This window comes from Carlito syrichta, unplaced genomic scaffold (assembly GCF_000164805.1).
Source record: "Carlito syrichta isolate Samal-C Ts95f unplaced genomic scaffold, Tarsius_syrichta-2.0.1 Scaffold92604, whole genome shotgun sequence".
Taxonomy (NCBI): domain Eukaryota; kingdom Metazoa; phylum Chordata; class Mammalia; order Primates; family Tarsiidae; genus Carlito; species Carlito syrichta.
Window position 1 is genome coordinate 495,366 of NW_007036700.1, and position 20,934 is coordinate 516,299.

Below are 20,934 nucleotides of genomic sequence, written 5' to 3' on the forward strand. Positions count from 1 at the left end.
TCCTTCCATATCACTCCATATCAGTTGTATTGCATCAATCAATCCTTGTCCATTTTTTTTTTTGAGTCAGAGTCTCACTCTGTCACCCAGGCTGGAGTGCAGTGGCACACTCATGACCATCGCAGCCTTGACCTGCTAGGCTCAGGCAATCCTTCTACCTCAGCCTTCCAAGTAACTGGTACTACGGCATGCATCACTACACCCAGTTAATTTTTTTTTTAATTGTTGAGATGGGGTCTCACCATGTTTCCTGGACTGGTCTCAAACCTGTGGGATCCGGCAATCCTCTTGCCTCAGCCTCCCAAAATGCTGTGATTACAGGCATGAGCCACCATGCCCAGCTTTCTTGACCATTCTTACACCTCTTACCAAGGTATTCAGAGGACATATGTCTGACCCAGAGCAGATAACAATGTAATCAGGGGAGTGTTTGATGGTGACAGCACCCCATGTTACCTTTTCAGTTGGACTCCATATAGGGAATAAAAAGACTATGGGAAAAAAGCATTGACAGAAACATTATTGCCTATTGTCTTGGATCTATGGCATAACCTGGGGGAATAACCGGCTGTCTGAAGGAATGTCTGGATTTTATAAAGTAGTCATGATTAGTGATGAACTTGAGTGTGTATGGGAGTTGAAATGGAAATATAATGAAGTGGTTAGAATCCTTGATAAGTCGATGTTAAGTGTAAGGAAAGAGAAAGAAAGATATAAGGTACTATCACAATATGTTGGCTGGTGGGTGTGGAAGTCAACAAACATCAGAGCTCAGGAATGAGTATGTAGTATTACTGACTTCTTCCTGTTGGCTGGTGACAACATTTGTGGTTAGGAAGATGAGAAGTGAAAGAAAATCCCATACTTAGTGTGATCACACTTGCTAAAAATAATAGATGAGATAAAGCCTGCCAAGATAGTCTTAGATAAGAGAAAAAGTTATCACATGATTTGAGGGCATGGGGAAAATCTAGATACTCAACATACATACAAGGAAATACTATTGATCCCTTAAAAAAAAGAAGAACTGATTCCTGCTATAACTAGATGAATCTTGAAAACATTATGCCTAGTAAAAGAGGCCAGTCACAAAATAACACACATTCATCTGCTATGAATGTCCACAATAGGGAAATCTATAGAGACAGAAAACAGATTAGCAGTTGCTTAAGGCTGGTGGGGATGGGAGGATAAAGGGGTGATAACTAAAGGATATGGGGTTTCTTTTAGAAGTGACAAAATATTCTAAAATTTTCTGTGGTTCTGGAGTAAGCATCCTGTTTAAAAATATATATATAATAAAATTGACTGTGGTTATGACTGTATATATCTGAGGATATTCTAAAAACCAGTAGTTGTACATTTTAAATGGGTGAATTGTTTGCTATGTAAATTATATCTTTTAAAAAGCTGTTAAAAATTAACAGGTGTACAGTTGCAAAGTTATAAGAACTTCAATGTTCTTCCTTAGGGACTGCTTGAGTTTACTGTGATATACGTGAGACACATTTGCTCTCTCTGTTAGTTCACTCTTCCCCTTTACTAGCCTATTTTTAAAACACTGACCCAATCATCTCTTGCTAACTTATTTCTCTGCCCAATGCTACCAGATTGTATTTACTGGTGTCAGAGCTCAACCTCCCTGTGATGGGCAATTAAGGGTAGCATTTGGGAACTATGAGGATTCATTCCCTTCAGTCACCTGTTAGCCCCACAACTGCTTTACTGGCTCCATTTCCCAAATCCCTTCCGTTGGTCTGCTCCAGGTTCCACTCATCCATGTAAGGGCATATAGCCAATAGACAACCCTGCCCTGGGAAAACCGGTTGAGTAGATAACTGTCTGAGGAGGACACACAGAACAGGACCTGAGAGTAGGATGGTCAACGATGGAGGAGATATTGGGTAATCCTTACTTCCCTCTTTGGACAGCTTTCTCTCCAGCCAATGGGAAGTTAGTGAAAGCAGCATCACTTGTTTTGGCAGATAGATGTACAGTACCAGTGCCTTGGCCCTGAGATTTAGTAAACAGAAAAGAGAGAAAATGGAATGGAAGAGTTAGACTCCTGGGTTCTTGAAGAGTGGTGGTCTAGGTCTGAAGAGAAGGTCTCTTGGATTTGGGGAAAATAAAGTCTGGGGTTATACAGCATTAATATGTTTTGCATGTGGACACAGAGATGGGGGGAGTTGAAGGCCTGATTAGTATTCCTGGGAAGACCCCTGCTGGTCCCACTGGGGAAGATGTGGCTTCTATAGTCAGGATTAATGAGAGTAGACATAGGCTTAGAGCTGCTGTATCACATAGGGGGCAGCAGAGCCACCAACCAAAGCAGAGAAGCATCAAGAAGCATCATGGCATGCCAACAAATAGATGAAGACAAAACAAGGTCAACCAAATACCACAGCTCCTAGGGTGGATGTGTGTATCAGCATCTAGTTTTCAATGGAAACTTGTTGAGTGTGGAAGAGCCAAGAGGTAAAAGAGAGTGTGTGGATTGCCAGCCAGGGCCATCAAAACAAAATACCACAGGCTGGGTGGCTTAAACTAAAGAAGTTTATTTTCTCACAGTTCTGGAGGCTGGAGATCTAAGATCGAGATGCCGGCAAGGTAAGTTTTATCCTGAAACCTCTCTTACTGGCCTATATGACTGACCAGACAACCTTTTCACCATCCTAACCCATGGCCTCTCTGTGCATTCTATTCCTGGTGTCTCTCCCTCTTCTTGTCAGGATACCAGTCACATCAGTCCATTGGACCAGGGCCCCACCTAAATGACCTCATTTCACCTGAATTTGAAGGCTCTGTTTCCAAAAACAGTCATATTGGGTGTTAAGGCTTCAACATATGAATTTGGAGTTGGGGGGAGGGACACAATTCAGTCCTTAACAGAGGAGTAGCTCCTGAGATAATTAAATGCACAAACACTAGCGACGGTTCTTCAGGGCAGGAGCATGACCCTGAGATAAAGTTCCTCAGTCTTGGAATTATTAAAATTTGGGGTCAAATAATTCTTTGTGGTGGGTGCTGCCCTGTGCACTATAGAATGTTTAGCAGCATCCCCGGCCTCTACCCATTAGATACCAGTAGCACTCCCCCTGCCAGTGTAACAACCAAAATTGTTTGCAGACATTGCCAAATGTCCCCTGTGGGGCAAAATCACCCATGGTTGATTTTGCTCTAAGAATAGGTTTTCTCTCTTTAAGCAGGAATTAAGTATAGAATAACAGAAGATTTCCACACAATAATTTCACAAGTTTAAACAGGTCATAAATATCCTTGAGTTCCCTTGCTAATCCTACAAGATTCTGTCACTGTGTGTGTGTGTGTGTGTGTGTGTGTGTGTGTGTGTGTGTGTGTGTAAATTTACATGCTTTGAGAATTTACACCACTTTTGGGGCGAATAATTTCCCATAGGATTATTAGCTTCGGTATAAAAGATGTTCCCTTTTACTTATGCTAAACTTACTTTCTTCAGAATTTAAAGGACACTCCTTGTTGGGTATTTCAGGATTTGGTGAACAAGATTGAGTCTGAATTTTCTCAAGTTTACAGACTTGCATCATGCATGCTGTCTACAGCAGATGTCTTTCATTCCTCTCTTAGTTACTACTCCATTCCTTAGATTGCTTTAGTTGTTTCTTTTGTTTTTTATCAGTATATTTTATTTTGATATTGTGGGGTACAGTTAAGGGTTACAAATATGCTTCATTCAGGCACCAGTGTTGATAAGGGGTATTTCCCTGTCCCCAGGCAGATATTACTACCGTTAATCCCACCTCCCTTCCCCTCCCCCCCATAGCTTCCCACCACTGTCAGTCCTTTTCTTATAGTATTACGATGGATGTTCAAGGTCCACTATATGAGTGAGAACATGTGATACTCAGATCTTTGTTTCTGTGAGAGGTCACTCAGTATTATAGACTCTAGTTCCATCCAGGTTGCTGCAAAATTCATGATTTTGTTCTTTTTTATGACTGCGTAATATTCCATCATGTATACGTACCACATTTTTTTAATCCAGTCCTCTTTTGATGAACAGCATGGTTGATTCCAGGTTCTTGATATTGTGAACAATGCTGCGATAAACATATGTGTGCAGGTATCTTTTTCATAAAGTGATTTGAGTTCTTCAGGGTATAATCCCAGTAGGGGGATTGCGGGATTACCTCTCGTATGGGAGGTCGATATTTAGAGCTTTTAGGAATTGCCACACTGTTTTCCACAGAGGTTGCACTAGTTTGCGCTCCCACCAACAGTGTAGGAGTGTTCCCTTTTCACCACACCCTCTCCCGCAACTGTTATTTTTTGAGTTATTGATAATTGCCATTCTGACTGGTATCTCAGTGTGGTTTTGATTTGCATCTCCTTGATGATTAGTGAGGTTGAACATTTCTTCATGTGTCTGTTGGCTGCTCGGATGTCTTCCTTTGAGAAGTGTCTGTTCATATCTTTTGCCCACTTTATAATGGGGTTGTTTGTTTTTTTCTTTTCAGCATGTTTGAGTTCCTTGTAGATCCAAGATGTTAAGCCTTTGTCGGGCCTGGAGTTGGCAAATATTTTTGCCAGTCTGTAGGCTGTCTCCCTGCTCTCTTGATGGTTTCTTTGGCTTTGCAGAAGCTTGTCAGTTTAATGAGGTCCCACTTGTCTATCTTATCTCTTATAACCTGTAGGTTTCGGGTTTTGTTCAGGAATTGGATGCTTTAGTTGTTTCTGGCACTTTATCGTCTCCCTCTGTCTTCTCCTGGCCTCAGGATAAGAGGTAAAAGGCAACGTTGGAGCCCTGGGGGCTGAGCATCGAGATGGACAGGGTCAGGGAGGAGGGTGGACCTGGAAGATCACATCAGAGACACCAAACGATAAGATGAATGGAAAAGCACACTGAAAAGTACATGTGCATTACAAATGCAAGCACCTTTTGTGATAATTATTGTATCAGATTGGGCATTTCTGAGCTAATTATTGGATCAGATTAGACATTTCTGAGCTTCTCCTGTTGAACAACCACAGCCATTTTACTTCTCCCTCAAAAACTTTCCCTGACTTCCATTGCCTGCAAAGTCCCAAATCCTAAGCCTAGCACTGCAGGACTTCTACAGTTTTTTCTCAGCCTAATCTCCTTTCTGTGTCTTTACAGACATTTTATAACTTGGAAATATTCATAGGCCCTGGTAACCCCCCCGCCCCCCGTGCTCTCAGTTTTGGGGTAGAGGACAAGAGTCCCATTATCAATAGGTATCAGTTTTTAACTTAGTCTTCCTATGGCACAAAGTCACATCAGATTTGCAAAGGCTTTATAACTGGTCCCAACCTGACTTGCTGCCAAAATTAACTTCCTAAATTCTCTGGAAATGAGGTTTATCTCACACCGGGTTGGCCTTGTGGCTGCTTATGTGAAGAAGACATCTCAGTCTCTTCAAACCTCCCCTGGGCTTTTAAGGCAAATTCACACTGGCCATGTGTATACTTTTTCTCCTAGAAGCCTTGTGGATTTGTCCCTTGAAACTCTACTTTGTCCTTGGACTGTCACCACACTCTTGATGCTCCTCTGTCTCCAAGGACTCTTTGGACTGTGCGGGTCCTAGCTGTCCCCTGGGCAGTAGTCTGCTTAACTCTAAGTCCCTCTCCCTGGCATAAGTTTCTCAAATCTGTTCAGTTTGGTGGCACCAACACCTCCCATTCAGTTGCTAGGATTGGCTTGGCCCTTAGGTGAGGTGTTTGAGATTTTCTAGGGACCTCACAGCCTGCATGGCCTCCCGGGAACTTGCCTGGCCTACGCTGAGCTGCAGACTGTGAAAGGGAAGATATGCAGCTCCATCCAAATAAAGAGGCCACATCATCTCTAAGTCCACTACATAATTACTCTTTCCAGAGGACAAGTGATAAACTACCTTGGGATTTAATCAGAAATAAAGCCCTCTGGGCTCATAGTTCTACTTTGTCCTTTTTCTTGGTCTGTCTCTGATTATTTACAAATATATGACTTTCTAGCCCCTTCAAAGAGGTCTTTTAGGATGAGGTTAAAAACAAAAAAGGTTTAAAAACTTAGGAGTAGTATCAGATATTTTCACAGAGAGAGGAAGGGATCTATTTTCTCACAAAACTTTCCAGGGGCTTGAGCCCAGGAGTTCCAGACCAGCCTAGGCAACATAATGAGACATTGTCTCTCCAAAAAAAAAAAAAATAGCCTGCATGGTGTAGGGCATCTGTAGTCTCAGCTGCCCAGGAGGCTGAGGTGGAAGGATTGTCTGAGCCCAGGAGGTCGAAGCCGCAATGAGCCATGATCATGCTACTGCATTCTAGCCTGGGCAACAGAATGAGACATTGACTCAAAACAAAAGTAAAAACAAACAAAAAAAAACCAGAACACTTTCCAGGAAGCAGGAGACCCAGCTCACTAACAAGGGGAGGAAATGATTCCAGGGAGGGGCTGCTGTGTTCTGAGCCACTTTGCACATGACAGTAAAGGGAAGCAGAACAGAAGCAACATCATGGAAGGACATTTCTGGGGTAAGCACCTACTTCTCCGTTCCCTAGTGGACCAATGGGTAGTGTGCAGCTGGGACTGTCATCTGTGTCTGGCAGACTGAGTTTCCCAGAAGGGCTTGGTAGCAGGGCAGAACATAAGGCTGGGGACAATGCTGGGTGGAAGTAGATTGGTTTTCTTATAGTTGCTTGTTTTCACCAAGCAAGCACTACATTCAATGTTTACACTGGGAAGGGGAACACTACTGGTATCTAGTGGGTAGAGGTCAGGGATGCTGCTAAACATTCTATAGTGCACAGGGCAGCCCACACCACAAAGAATTATTTGGCCCCAAATTTCAGCAGTTCCAAGACTGAAGAATCCTAGCTCAGGGTCATGCTTCTGCCCTGAAGAGCAGTCACTAGCATTTGTGCATTTAATTATCCCAGGAGTTATCCCTCTGTTAAGGACTGAATTGTGTCTCTCCCCTCAGCTCCGAATTCATATGTTGAAGCTTTAACTCCCAATGTGACTGTTTTTGGAAACCGAGCCTTCAAATTCAGGTGGAATGAGGCCATCAAGGTGGGACCCTGGTCCAATGGACTGGTATGACTGGTGTCCTTACAAGAAGAGGGAAAGACACCAGGAGCAGAATACACAGTGAGGCCATGGGTTAAGATGGTGAAAAGGTGGTGTGGTCAGTCATACAGGCCAGTGATAGAGATTTCAGGATAAAACCTACCTGGCCAGTGTCTTGATCTTGGATTTCCAGCCTCCAGCACTGTGAGAAAATAAACTTGTTTAGTCTAAGCCACCCAGCCTCTGGTATGTAAAACAGTTGTGATTGCATAACAAAACTGCCCAGCTAAAAATATAAATATTTTTCAATACATTAGCTGTATGTAACCCTGTATGTTACACAAGAACATTGACATATCTCTTACTTTCTAATTTTGATCAGATAAGGGGAATCAAAGCAGTAAATGAGTGAATGGAAATGGAAAAAGAAAACAAGAATAAATGTTGGAGAAAAAAGAAATGCCTAGAAGAATAAAACGATGGCCTTAAGAAGAGAGGAGATAGAATGGTTAGGTTTTTCTCCTCGTTAATATTTAGAAGAGCAGCTCACTATATTCAAAGTGAGCTTTGTGCTGGGTTGGAGAGAAAAAGGAATGTGACAGCTATTAAGCATCTCATAGATGTCAAGAATCGTGCTGTACTATGTTAGGCATAATTAGATGATGGAGAATTGAAGTTATATGAATGTTTGAGGATAAATTGTTAAGTAGGGATAGATTCCTTGAGAAAACCTGCATTTATGTGTTCTTAAAGGAGTAGAAACCCTAGAATAAAGGAACTGAATGGTGCCAAGAAAACTGGAAGGGTACGATGCCTTCAAATCCAAATAAAGAGAATTTTCTAGAAGATAGAGTAATCAACTGTGAAAGCAGCAGAGAAATTCATCAAGATAAAGATTTAGTGACCTTAGCCAGGCACCGTGGCTCATGCCTATAATCCCAGCATGTTGGAAGGCAGAGGCAAGAGGGTTGCTTGAGCCCAGGATTTGAGACCAGATTGAGCAACATGATGTAGAGACCTCATCTCTACAATAAATAAAAAAATTAGCTGGGTGCGGTGGCATGCACCTGTGGTCCCGTTACGCGGAAGGCTGAAGCGGAAGGATCACCTAAGCCCAGCAGGTCGAGGCTACAGTAGCTGTGAGTGTGCCACTACATTCCAGCCTGGGCAACAGAACGAGACTCCAACTCAAAAAAAAAAAAAGATAAAGATTTGGTGACTTTGGCAATCAATATGTGTACCATTGAGTTAATGAACAAGGAAATCAAACTGTGGAGGGAACACAGAAAGTGTTTTCTTTAAGGAACATCAAGAAATAAAGAAGAGAGAGGAGCCGCGAGGGAGATGAGCAGAACATTTAGGACAAGGAAGATTGAGTCTTAATTTTAAACCAAGGACAGAGAGCAAATGATTAGAGTTAAAGGAGACAGAGGGAAGGATGGTTGAAACATGTTCCCAGAGGAGGCATGAGAAAAGAGATAGAGAAAGTAGTGGAAGGTTAGATCAGGGTTAGCCTAGAGCCCTAGCCGGGAAGAACCCCAGCATCTGAGACTTGAGGAAAAAGGAGGAGGAAAAACCAGGGTCTCAGAATGATCACAAAGTCACTGATAGAGGGTATGCCTGACTAATTTTCTTGCTGAAGTAGAAGGCAAGGATTTCTCTGAAATACAGGACCGAATGTGGAATGTGAGGAGAGTGATAAGGGTTGGAATAGTCTCAAGGAGATAGGATAACTAATCCACCGATCAATTGATTAAATGGTTTGCTGCCTCTCTTCTCTTGTTATCAGTTGTGTCCATCCTGCTTTCACCTGGCTCCAAAACAAACAAAACAGTGCCTGCTTCCCACTAACTGTGTAGATGAGTCACAACAAACGGCTTGACACCTGTCTGGTTTCCAAGCCTCATCTCCTCTGACGCTTCATGTATGTGACCACTTAACAGGTCCCTGCCTGCCATGTGCTTTGATGCAGCTGTGCCTGTGTCCAAGCCGTTTTCTCTCCTTGCAATGGTCTCATCCTCCTCTCTGTATCAGTAAACTCTTAATTATCCTCCAAGGCACAGTTCAAATCCCATATTTTCTTCCTATCCTTTCCTACCTAGGGCGAGATTAATAACAAGCTTTTCTGTGTTGTGTAATTTATTTATACTTCTTGTAGCAAGCATGGGAAATTGCTACTTCAGATACTTCAGAAACTTCTTTCATATTACAGAGATGTAATTAATCTTAAGGAGGAAATTGACTATTGATTTAGAAAAACACACTAATGTGCCTTTTCATTATAAAGAAAATACCCAAAGTCTATAAAGATAGCAGAAGTTACATGTACTCTCAACATCTCACATTGAGCACTACTTTAAAAGCCACTATGAAGACAAAAAACCAACTATGAATTTTCAGAAATCCTCAAAAGTTGTAAAACTATTCAATTCAATATAAAATGACAAAAAATTTATAGAATGAAAGAGCCAAGGTTTTGGCAAATCTGTAAAATCAATTGATGATTTGGTGAACTGATTTCTGATTAGTTGGCCTTTTGGTGGATTGATTTTTAGCAAGTTGACCATCAGTTAATTGATTTTCAGGGTGACCCTGGAGAGGGTAGAATTGGCCTGGAGCCAAGGGCCAGGATTAGGCAGTGGCCCCTGCAAGATCTGAGGGATGTGGAGGGAGCTGGAGCCCAACAGCAGGGAAATGGTTAAGCTCTGCTCTCTTGTCAGGGAGAATCAATCAGAAATTAGACCAGCCACAGAAACTTAGAGGTCAAGGCAAAACTGGAAGCAGAGAACCATCAGAAAAGAGAAAAGCACCCGCTAGACACAGCTTCCCACAGTCACCATGCTCCTTAAGTTTACCCTCTGCCTCAGATGTCATTCCCAAGGGAGAGAAGGAGAAGGGGAAGGAGGAGAAGCCATGAAAGACTTAACCTTTCCCAAAAAAGAGATGAAGGTTTTTTTAAAAATACCTCTTTTAAACAGGAAGAGCTGCAGCTATTCCTTTAAATAATCAGTTTAGATTTTTCTACCACTATTTGGAGTTGTTGAGTGTAATGAGACAAGTTGTGTACTTTTAAATTTACTTTTCTTCTCACAAATGAGTTTTAATGTATAAATTTCAACCTATCTACAGATACCAAGGAAGAGTGATTTCAGTTTAATATTACCAGTGCCTTCCCAGGAGGTAGAGGTGGGGCTCTGGGATTTAGAGAAGTCAGGGGATAGAAGGGGAAAGTTCTAAGGGAAGCGAGCAGCTTCCAGCAAAAGGGCACAAGTCCAGAGCCTGAAAATTGATGACCAACAAGAAACCTGCTGTGGTAGGGAGCTGCCCCCAAATGACCACAACGGTGTGCCCAGGGAGGAGGTTGGAGCAAGAGATGACATCGACTCCTTGGTACACGTAAGCACACACTTGCATCTCTTCTCTGTTCAGGAATTCTCGGAGATTCTGGTGATAACACTGAACCACTTGACTTCCTGCAGTTATATGGACACTTGAAACTACTTAAATAATTACAAAGGAAAGGATCCCTTGGAAAATGAAGAACGTGCAAACATTTATAGTACACATTAATACAATGGGTTTCTTCTGTTTCCACATCACACTTAATTCTGTGTATGGCTTTCCAATATAGATTGAATGATCCCTAATGGCAGGAAGCATAATTGTGGCCCCAGAGCCTAGCACAGGGCTTAAAGCAAAATAGATTAAAAGCAGATTTTTTAAAAAAGCAGATAAACAGATGCACACACATAAGGTCCAAAGTAGAAATATTGAGGTCAGAATGCCCTCTGGTGGATGAGCTAGGTAGTGATCCCAATGACCTGGGAAGCTAAGGTGGGAGGATCACTTGAGGTCAGGAGTTTGAGACCAGCCTGGGCAACCTAGAAAGAGCTGTCTCTACAAAAGATTTTTTAAACTGCTGGGTGTGGTGGCATGCATCTGTAGTCTCAGCAACTCAAGAGGCTGAGGCAGGAGGATCACTTGAGCCCAGGATTTTGAAGTTGTAGTGAGCCATGATTGTGTCACTACACTAGAGCCTGGCCAACAGAGCTAGACCCCATCTCTCTCTCTCTCTTTAACTTAAAATTTTTTTATTTTAAAGATGTGGAGGTACAATTCAGGATTAGGTATACAAATGTTCATTATGCAGGTACCCTTGTTGATGAGGTGTGCCCCCCACCCGAACTCATCTCTTTAAAAAAAATGAGAGGAGAAAATAGTTAAATAAATAAAGAAATTCCCAGAATTAAAGGATAGATGACCATTAATGTTTTACAGTAAGAGAAAGAAAAATCAACTTTAGATATAATATAGCAAATTTTTAAAATTTCAAAGATATAAAATTCTAAAAGATGCCAGCATGAAAAACTGAGTTTTTTTTCTTATATCTATATATTTGAAAGGGTGTCTTTCTATGCTGCCTAAGTGGTCTCAAACCCCTGGGTTCAAGCAATCCTCCTACCTTGGCCTGCCAAAGGGCTGGGATTACAGGCATTAGCCACCACATCCAGTCATATTTTCTTCCAACTGTGACACTGGATTGGGGAAAAAAAAATCAAAACAAAACATTGGGATGATATTTAAAATATTAAAGAAAAAAATTCAAACTTAGAATTTAATACACAGCTAAATTTTATTCAAAAGTGATGGCATAGTAAAAATATTCTCAGTCAGGCATAGTGGTGAGTATCTGTAGTCCCAGCTAGTTAGTGGGCCTCAGCCTCCTTACTAGCCCAGGAATTTGAGACTAGTCTGAGCAACTGTGAGAGTCTATTTAAAAAAAAAATTCTCACGTATGTAAGGCTTCAGAAGGTTTGCCATACAAATACCCACAGTTAAATCAGTTTTGGAGGAAATATTCTAATCAGAGAAAAAATTTCATGAGGTACTAAAAAGGCATAGGAAGTGATATTGACCAAACATATTGGCTGAGGAGAAAGCATATGAAAAAATTTGAAAACGTGTTAAAATTCCTATCTAGTTTAGGGAAGATATAAATAACACTTTTTAAAAAAGACAATGAAGACTAATAAAGAAAACTTGAAAACCAGAAGTATTGAAATAAATGAGGTATTAGAAAAAAGTTCAAATACATTAATACAATAAATGCAGTTGGAATGGGGCAAAGACAGTGCCATGTGCTCACCAAACCATTACATCCTCTTGCACACATAGTAGAATCCTTTATTCTATCCCCGGTGCACATTCGTGGGGTCATTGTTTACTTCTTGCTAACAGAACGTGAGCAGAGGTGGCAGGTAGCTTCTGATCCAAAGCCATAGAACAGACGTGCCTTCCCCAGGCTCACTCTCCTGTCTGCACAGCTGGAAGTGAAATTCTTTTCAGTAGTGGAGAGTCAAGGTAGAGCTAGCCTGGGCTGAAGCCATTTGTGGCAGAGAGCTCCACAGTGTCCAACCTGCCCTGGACTGCATATGGGTAAAAAATAAACCTCTGTTTTGTTAAACCACCGAGCCTTTGGTGTTTATTGCAGAAACAAGTGTGCTCACTTTGGCTAATATATAGATTGAAGACAGAATTAGAAGACAGAGGTTGTCAGATTGAATCAAAAGCAAAATGTATCTTGATGACATTTACAAGGGCTATATCTAAAGCATAAGTTCATGGGAAGAGTAAGAACAAAAGAGAAGAAAAAGACATAGCAAGAAAACACCCAAAGATAACTGTGGAGCATTAGTATCAGACGAGACAAAGTGCAACAGAAAGGTTGTCAGGACAAATCGGGAAAAGGCTCAGTTCATCAAGATCATAATAATTTCAAAGAATAAGCACCTGATAAACTCAATGCACAGAGGAAAAATTGGATTGAAAAAACAGAAACAAATTGAAAAACCTACAGTCATAATTAGAGATTTAAATATACAACTCTTAGTTATTTATGGGTCATTCCCCAAATAAGGAAAACTATACTAGATTAGAATAACAAAATCAACACGCTTGAGCTTGATCCAGTAAACGTGTACATGTATTAAATTCTGTGTCAAATTCATCAGCACACATGTAAAATATTTACAAAGACTGACTACGCTCCAAACCATAAAGTAAGGGTCAATTAACTTCTAAGAAGATGTATCATACTGACAAAGTTCTTGAATTATCATACAATTACATTTTAAGTTCATTGCAAAAAAAGTCATATATTAAAAAAATCTCTTTGTATTTTGAAATTAAAAAAAAAACCATCACCCACTTGTTAGTCAACAAAGAAGCAACATTCTTTATCATGTTTTTCGTGACTTGCCTGTCTATTGTCCTATCATCCCACGGTACTACTTGAGAAGAGACAATGGCTGTGAGTGACCTCACCAGGGCAGGATGAAAGCAGTGAAGAGATCACTCATTCATGCACAGATATCTACCCAGCACCCACTATGCTCTAGGTGTTATTCTAGACACTGGGGAACGGAAACAAAAACAACTGAGATTAGGGTTCCCTGTAAACTGTGCCACCCAACCCATTACTTGCTATAATTTGGTTAATTTGAAGTCAGAAGCTGTGTCTGCTCCACTCAGTGTAGAAATCCCTTATTCACAGGGGAAAGAACATCGGAACAGTTTTTACCAGAATACTGCCCAAGAATCACCCAGGAAGCATGCTGAAAACACAGGTTCCCCGGTCCTACCTTGGAAAGGCTAATCAAACTCATTAGGTCTAGATAGAACCCGGGAAGACGTATTCTTAAACTAACTCCCCGGGATTATTCTCATTTGGAACCACAGACCCAGATGATTTACTAGATCCCTTCCAAGTTGAAAATCATCTAACTTGTGTTGGTTAGATTTCGCTTTACCTGGATAGACAGCTTTATATTGTTTACATTAACCTAAATTCTTCCAGTGCCTTCCATCGGCCAAACCCACCTGGAAGCCAAAGGCAAGGGTGATCAGGCCACAGGGATCAGCCTGTGGGCGGCTTGGAAAAGATGCTGAGGGGGGGCCCTGGAGGGACCAATGGAAAGGACCGGCACTTCTGCTCTCCTTAGAACGGTCCGCAGAAGCGCCTTACCCTCTTCTTTAGACTAAACACCTCCAACAATTTTACACTGTTTTTAGACAATGTAATAAAATAATATTTTTGAAAAGGATGTAACACTGTTTTGCTTTTTAAAATATTTTTTAGAGTCAGGGGTCTGTTCTGTTCCCCAGGCTGGAGTGACACGATCATAGGTTACTATAGCCTCAAAGTCTGACTCAAAAATAAAAATGCTGGTGTACATGTAGTCCTAGCTACTTGGGAAGCGGAGGCAGGTGGATCGTTTGAGCCCAGGAGTTCGAGGCTGCAGTGAGCTATGATCATGCCACTGTACGCCAGTCTGGACGACAGAGTAGACCCCAGATCTGCTGAGATTACAGGTGTGAGCCACTGCACTTGGCCTAAAGTTTTAGGGGACTTTTATTCTACTGTGCACCCAATGTTTTCCTTTTAAAGTTTCTTAGTAAATTTTATTTCATTGTCTAAGTCCAAGTTTGTCCACAGAAACTTAAAGGAAAAGTAGGATTCCCTACATCACGGATCAAGACAGAGGATTTGTTCAAGCTCAACTGTGTGGTGTTCTAAAAGCCTTTTTTCTCCCTTCAGAGGGTCTCTTCTTGGAAGATGTAGTAACAGTTGATCCAAGCCCCTCCTACCCTCCAAAACAGAAACTCTCCTGTGGGTCCAGTGAATCCTGCTACCTTCTCACCCAGGCTGTTTGCCTCTTTACCCAGCAACAGATACAATGACTAAGAGAACTTCTCTGATTGGCTGGAGATAGCAGGGTCTCCCCCATCCTAGAATCTGTTTTCTTCCTCTTTACCTCCGCCTTGTTCCTTACCTCTGCCTGTACCTCACCACACTGCCCAGACTTACTTGGTTAACGCACCAGAGGGCAATGGCCCTCAGAGCGGGGCTGGTCCTGGGACTCCACACCCTGATGACCTTCCTGAGCCCCCAGGAAACAGGGGCCATCAAGGGTGAGTGCTGAGGTCAACAAGGAGGGGCAGGGGAGCAGAGATTTAGGGAGCTGGGTTAAATGAGGGGGTGGCATGGAGGGTGACTGTTCTGCTCCCTCTCTGGTTTATGGGCAACTTCCTTTACCAAGAGACCCCCAGATCTCCCTTACCTCAGTCACGTTCATTCTGGACCTAAATATAGGTGCAGCCCAGTCCAGCCCTGCCAATGTCTCATTCAGTCTTTCTTCATGTTCAGATTCCTCCCCATTGCTTTCTCCTTTGTGAGATGCAAACCTCCTCCCTACGGGTGCCCAGCACTCTGAATTCCCTACACCTCCTGGCCTGGAGTGTGCTCCTTCAAGTCTAGCTCTATTGCAGCATTTATGCCCATGTCAGTAGTTAGCTGTTTACCTTTGTCTCTCTAGACTTGAGCTCCTGGTATGCAGTTCCACAGCTGGTTCATCTTTTTTTCTTCTATGGTCCTTGCCTGGCATTGTGCTGAGTACATGGTGGTCCTCTGATGACTGTTAAACAAATAACTTTATAGACTTCTACAGAAACCTTACCAGTTAAGACCTAACCCCCAATTTCCAGAAAACTGGCTTTCAGTTATGGAAGGTCTCTTATAACGTTCAGTTATAATGATCTGAGATTAAAAAGTTAGGATGCGAACCTGACCTTTGACTCTCTGTCCAGTGCTTGTTCCAATGCCTCGGGCTGCCTTTTTCTATCCCCTTGGTCTCTGGGTCAAAGCTTATTTCTTACTCCTGCCAGTTGTGGCCTGTTTTCCCTCACACCCACCTGCATAGCATCTTTTGGGACACTCCTACTCTCCTGTCCTTGATCATTTCCTCCTCATCCTACCCCAGACCCCACAGCTCACACACAGCCAGAGCAGATGATCTCAGTTGAAGTTTGAGTTCTGGAATTTCAAGCACGATTTTAGGCAGCTTCTGCTCTTCCCAGCCTGATGTGCTAGACTGCTCCTGTCTCTGTGCTGATCATGGTGTGATGAGATGTGCCTCTTTCCCTTCACCCTCTCCCTTCCACCCTCTGAGGGGCCAGCTCAGTATCAGAACAGGTCTCTGTCCCCACACAGAGCCCAGGATGGGGCCCAGACCTAACATATCAGATTTCCTAGATGAGGCTGATACATGTTCTTCTCTCTCCTCAGCCCTGAATTCACCCAACACAGCTGACCACATGGGCTCCTATGGACCAGCCTTCTATCAGTCTTACGGTGCCTCAGGCCAGTTCACCCATGAATTTGATGGGGAACAGCTGTTCACTGTGGACCTGAAGAAAAGTGAGGCCATGTGGCGTCTGCCTGAGTTTGGCGACTTCGCCCGCTTTGATCCACAGAGTGGGCTGGCCAGCATCGCCGTGATCAAAGCCCATCTGGATGTCCTGGTGGAACGCTCCAACCGCACAAGAGCCACCAATGGTATCTGGCCCTCCTCTGTCCACGCAGTCAGGTGGGGAGGACCAGAGAAGCTTCCTCCCACCTCCCAGGGCTCCATCACTCTGGCACATGCTCTCTCAGAGTCCGTGCTGTTGGGTTCAACCTGTTTCTTTCCCAGGAGGCCCTAGAACTTCCAGACCCTTTCAGAATCCTCTTGCTTCTTGAAGGATGACCCCTTTCACCTGGACTCCCACCGAGGGGCCAGTCATGTATAGGAAATCCTGGTGTCCCCCCTCCCTATACAGTCTCTCCTCCCTTTTTCCTGTGCCAGTATTCACCGTGCCAGAGCATTCCTTGCCCACAGATGGCTAAATAGGGGGAAACATTCCCTAGCCCCAGTCCTAGTGAGGCCCAGCTATAAGGGATGAGCCTCTGAGACTCAGGCCCTCACTCGTTCCTTCTAGTGCCTCCAAGAGTGATGGTGCTCCCCAAGTCTCGGGTGGAGCTGGGCCAGCCCAACATCCTCATCTGCATCGTGGACAACATCTTCCCCCCTGTGATCAATATCACCTGGCTGCGCAATGGTCAACCAATCACCGAGGGAGTGGCCCAGACCAGCTTCTATTCCCAGCCTGACCATTCATTCCGCAAGTTCCACTATCTGACCTTCATACCCTCAGCTGAGGACGTCTATGACTGCCAGGTGGAGCACTGGGGCCTGGATGAGCCACTCCTCAGGCACTGGGGTATGCAGCCCTCTCCCCAGCCCACCCTCCCACCTCCATGTTTCCTTTGCTCTAGAAACCCTTCCCTGTACCCCCAACCTCTTCCTTTCTCTCCCAGAGCCCCAGCTGCCTACCCCACCGGCAGACTCCACGGAGACCCTGGTCTGTGCCCTGGGCCTGGCCATCGGCCTGGTGGGCTTCCTCGTGGGCACCATCCTCATCATCAGAGGAACATGCGTGTCCCATGCCCCCAGGTGCAGGGGCCCTGGGAGTCTGGGAGGTTGGGGAGGAAAGTGATGACTCTGAGCAGGGCTTCCAGAGTCAGAATTAGAGATTTAGTAGGGAGGAAAGGGAAGAAAGGGAGGAAGGGAGATGTAGACCAGCAGTAGGCAGGGAGGAGAAAAGCAGAGGGGGGTGAGGGAGTGAGACTTTGGGGGAGGCAGTCACTCGGCGTTTGAACAACCTCAGTCATACGGTTTTTTTGTTACTTCAGATGATGACCCTGCCAAGAGAAATTGATTGTGGGAGATACTCTGTGGATTCCTTACAGCTTCTGACAGTCCTTGTGGCTGAGTGCCACAGTCTCCTAAGCGTGTCCCCACTATGCTGACTTTGAATGGGATCAACTTTTGTCCTGTGGGTTTCCTCCTTTTTGTCTCTAGTACTAATGGCAGCATTTGTGGGACACCCACCAGCTCCCCTTTCCCCTTTACCACACACACACCACACACACATGCACACACACACGCTTGTTCTGCCCAAAGCTCTGGTTAGCAGCCCTAAATTCTTTACTGCTGTTTACATTGTATCTTTTTTTTTTTTAAACCAGGCCTTGACCAATTTTCCCAGGGGGCATATGGGGACCAGGAGGAGGGGACTCTGGGTGGCAACCACTAAGCGTGACCACATGGTGCTAGGGGTTGGTAGCTGTCCTCAGGCTGGACCAGCTGTGTCTTGCTCCACTGGGCCCATTATGTGCTACTTTGTGAATGCACCATTTCACTTGGATTTCGTGAAATTTGCCTCCTGAATTCAGATGTGTCCTGAAAGGGATGCAATATATCCTGTTCCTTGTGATTTCCTCAACCAATGACAGTTCTGAAGGGCACAGTAAGAAAAAAGGCTTATGGGGACTTCACTCCTGCCTGGATTTATTTGTATGAAGAGGCCATTGGTGTCCAGTCATGATATCATCTCATTTTTTCAACCTTCCCTGGGGTCCCATGCACGACAACCGAGGTCCAAGGCTTGGATAGGATGGCTACTTCCCTCCATGGGGTCCGTCATATCAGGTAGGAGGGTGGCAGGTTCCATCAGCAAGGTATCCGGTAAGAGGGTAGGGCTAAGACAGATCCGCCCGGACACTCTAAATATGTGGCCTGCAAGATTTTAGTTTACCGTGAACAGAATTAAAAACACACACAGAGATAAGTAACAACATGAGTTTATGTTAAATATCAAATGAGTAGTATAGATTAGTGGTTTTCAAACCGGAATTCACATAAGAATCTTTTGGGAGCCTTTCACAAGTACAGGCATCACCCAGACCTACTGAATTAGAGTCTCAGAGGTGGGAGGAGCAGTGAGAGGGAGTGTATAATTTTGAACACACTCTGGATGATTCAGATGCGACCATCCTGGACCTAGACTGTGGTCTTGTAACTGGGACCCACTCACATAGTCTGGTGCTACTGGAAGTCTTTGGAAGGGGGATCCCTGAAGTCTGAGGTATACCAGGAAGCATTCTGAAGAAACTGGGTGGGTCTGTTAGGGCATCAAAGCTGATCAAGATCGAAGCATTAGGGGCAAGATGGGGGTTTGAATTGTGAGCATTTGATCCTAGAAAAAAAAGAATCAAAGAGATTATGGAGGACTTGGTGGGCTTCCTAAGAAAGAAATTGGGAGAAATCAATGATCAGAAGACCCTGATGGAAGTGGGGAAGGTCATCTTAGGCAAGGCTTTTGTTTCCTCCTAACAGAAACCCTTGTAACATGCTCAAATGCGAAGTAGAGAACATTTACAATATAAACTTGGGGTAGTGCACACAACCCAAGTGTGAGTTTTAGCCAGGCCTCACAGGAACCAGACTCGGAGCCCCCCTGGTGCTCTCTGGGCCTCGTGGTCTGGGATATCTCCAGATCCCTCTTCCTGTTATCCATATTCTCTCTCTTTCTGTGGACGGACTGTCCTTTTCAGCAAACATGTTCGCCCTACAGCTCCTGAGTTTATATCACCTCAGCTTTCACCGCCCACAGAGACTGTGTCTTCTGGTCACAGTTTTAAGTTCTTAGGAAAATAAACTAACCAAACTGGGAGGAGATGTCCATCTAAGCCCTAAGTTCTTAGAGCAGGGGACAAGCTCCCATAGCACAAATGTAGCTGCTGACCCCTGGGGCAAGGGATCTGGTTGTTCTGAGAGAAAGAGAAATGGGTTGGTTCTCAGAAGACACCACAAGATATGTCTGTCCTCAACACTGCTGATCTCTGCTGATCTTTTGCTGTAAAGTTAACTTTTTGCATCATTGGAAAGTTGTTTCTCTGATCTCTGTCCTAAGGCTAACAGAGTCATTAAAAGTGTCTTGTTCTGACCAAAAGAAGTGTGCTGTTTTTTCATTATGCATAAATTCCAGAATTCACTGGAATTTCTAGGAATAATTCCAAATCTTGTAGATTTATGTATCTTCCTTTATACTTACATTTTTTTCCTTCTAGTCTCTAGGTAAATAGTCTTTCATTTAAATACAACAGCAACAACAAATCTGTCCTGCATTCTTTATCTGATTCTCCTCCCTCTCTTTTAGACTCTTTTTTGTAACTTTTAACACACTCTGGATGATTCTGATGTGACCATCCTGGACCTAGGCTGTGGTCTGGTAACTGGGACTCACTGACATAGTCTGATGTTACTGGAAGTCTTTGCAAGCAGGGATCCCTGAAGTCTGAAGATGTTTAATAGTCACCCTCTCTCCTATGTATGCAGGATCCTTCTACAGGTAATAAACATGTCATCCCTCCCACATAATGAGAACATCAAATCCCCCCTCTGTCCTCTAACCCAGCTTTCCCTCACCCAAGTTCCTTCCAGTCATGCTCTCTGAAAGAGTGTTCTGCATGGGCTGCCTCCAGATCTATTTTTCTGATATACTTTCTCTTTCAATTTTAGTTTTTAACAAAATGGTGCTATGCACATAGTTTAAGGGTCAAATAGTTATGCAAGATTTGCTACAGAAATGACAACCATCAGCCCCTTTTCCTACCATGTCCTTTCCTCATAGGCAAGAGCTTTAGCTCTTTTTTTTTTTTTTGAGTTGGAGTCTCACTCTGTCACCCAGGCTGAAGTGCCGTGGAACACTCACAGCCACCACAGCCTCGACCTGCTGCGCTCAGGTGATCCTTCCACCTCAGCCTTCCAAGTAGCTGGAACTACAGGCATGCACTACCACGCCTGGTTAATTTTTTTAAAATTTATTGTAGAGATGAGGTCTCACCTCATCTCTACAATAGTTGAGATTGTAGAGTTGCCCGGGCGGGTCTTGAACCCGCAGGCTCAGGCAATCCACTCACCTCAGTCCCAAAGCGCGGGATTACAGGCTGAGCTCTTTCAATGGATTCTGTTGGTATTGACCTCCCATCTCTAGATAACATGTTTGTGTTGCTACATCTAGATTTTTCTGCTTTAGGCTTTATCACTTTACCTCCCACTGTGAAAGAGGAGGGTTTAGATGTTTTTTCATTCTCTGGTTTTTTTTTTTGTTTTTTGTTTTTGAGTTGGAATCTCACTCTGTTGCCCAGACTGGAGTGCAGTGGCCGCTCC

At 43.6% G+C, this 20,934-nt stretch overlaps 1 protein-coding gene across 1 annotated transcript; it reads left to right on the forward strand.

The window, feature by feature from the left end:
• The first annotated feature begins 14,846 nt into the window (after window positions 1-14,846).
• LOC103262757 (HLA class II histocompatibility antigen, DO alpha chain) lies at window positions 14,847-17,638 on the forward strand. The gene is made up of 4 exons (XM_021713309.1): window positions 14,847-15,013; window positions 16,188-16,436; window positions 16,859-17,140; window positions 17,613-17,638. Exons 1-4 carry the CDS (start codon window positions 14,932-14,934, stop codon window positions 17,636-17,638), a joined length of 639 nt encoding a protein of 212 aa, XP_021568984.1. The 5' UTR covers window positions 14,847-14,931.
• Window positions 17,639-20,934: the final 3,296 nt, after the last annotated feature.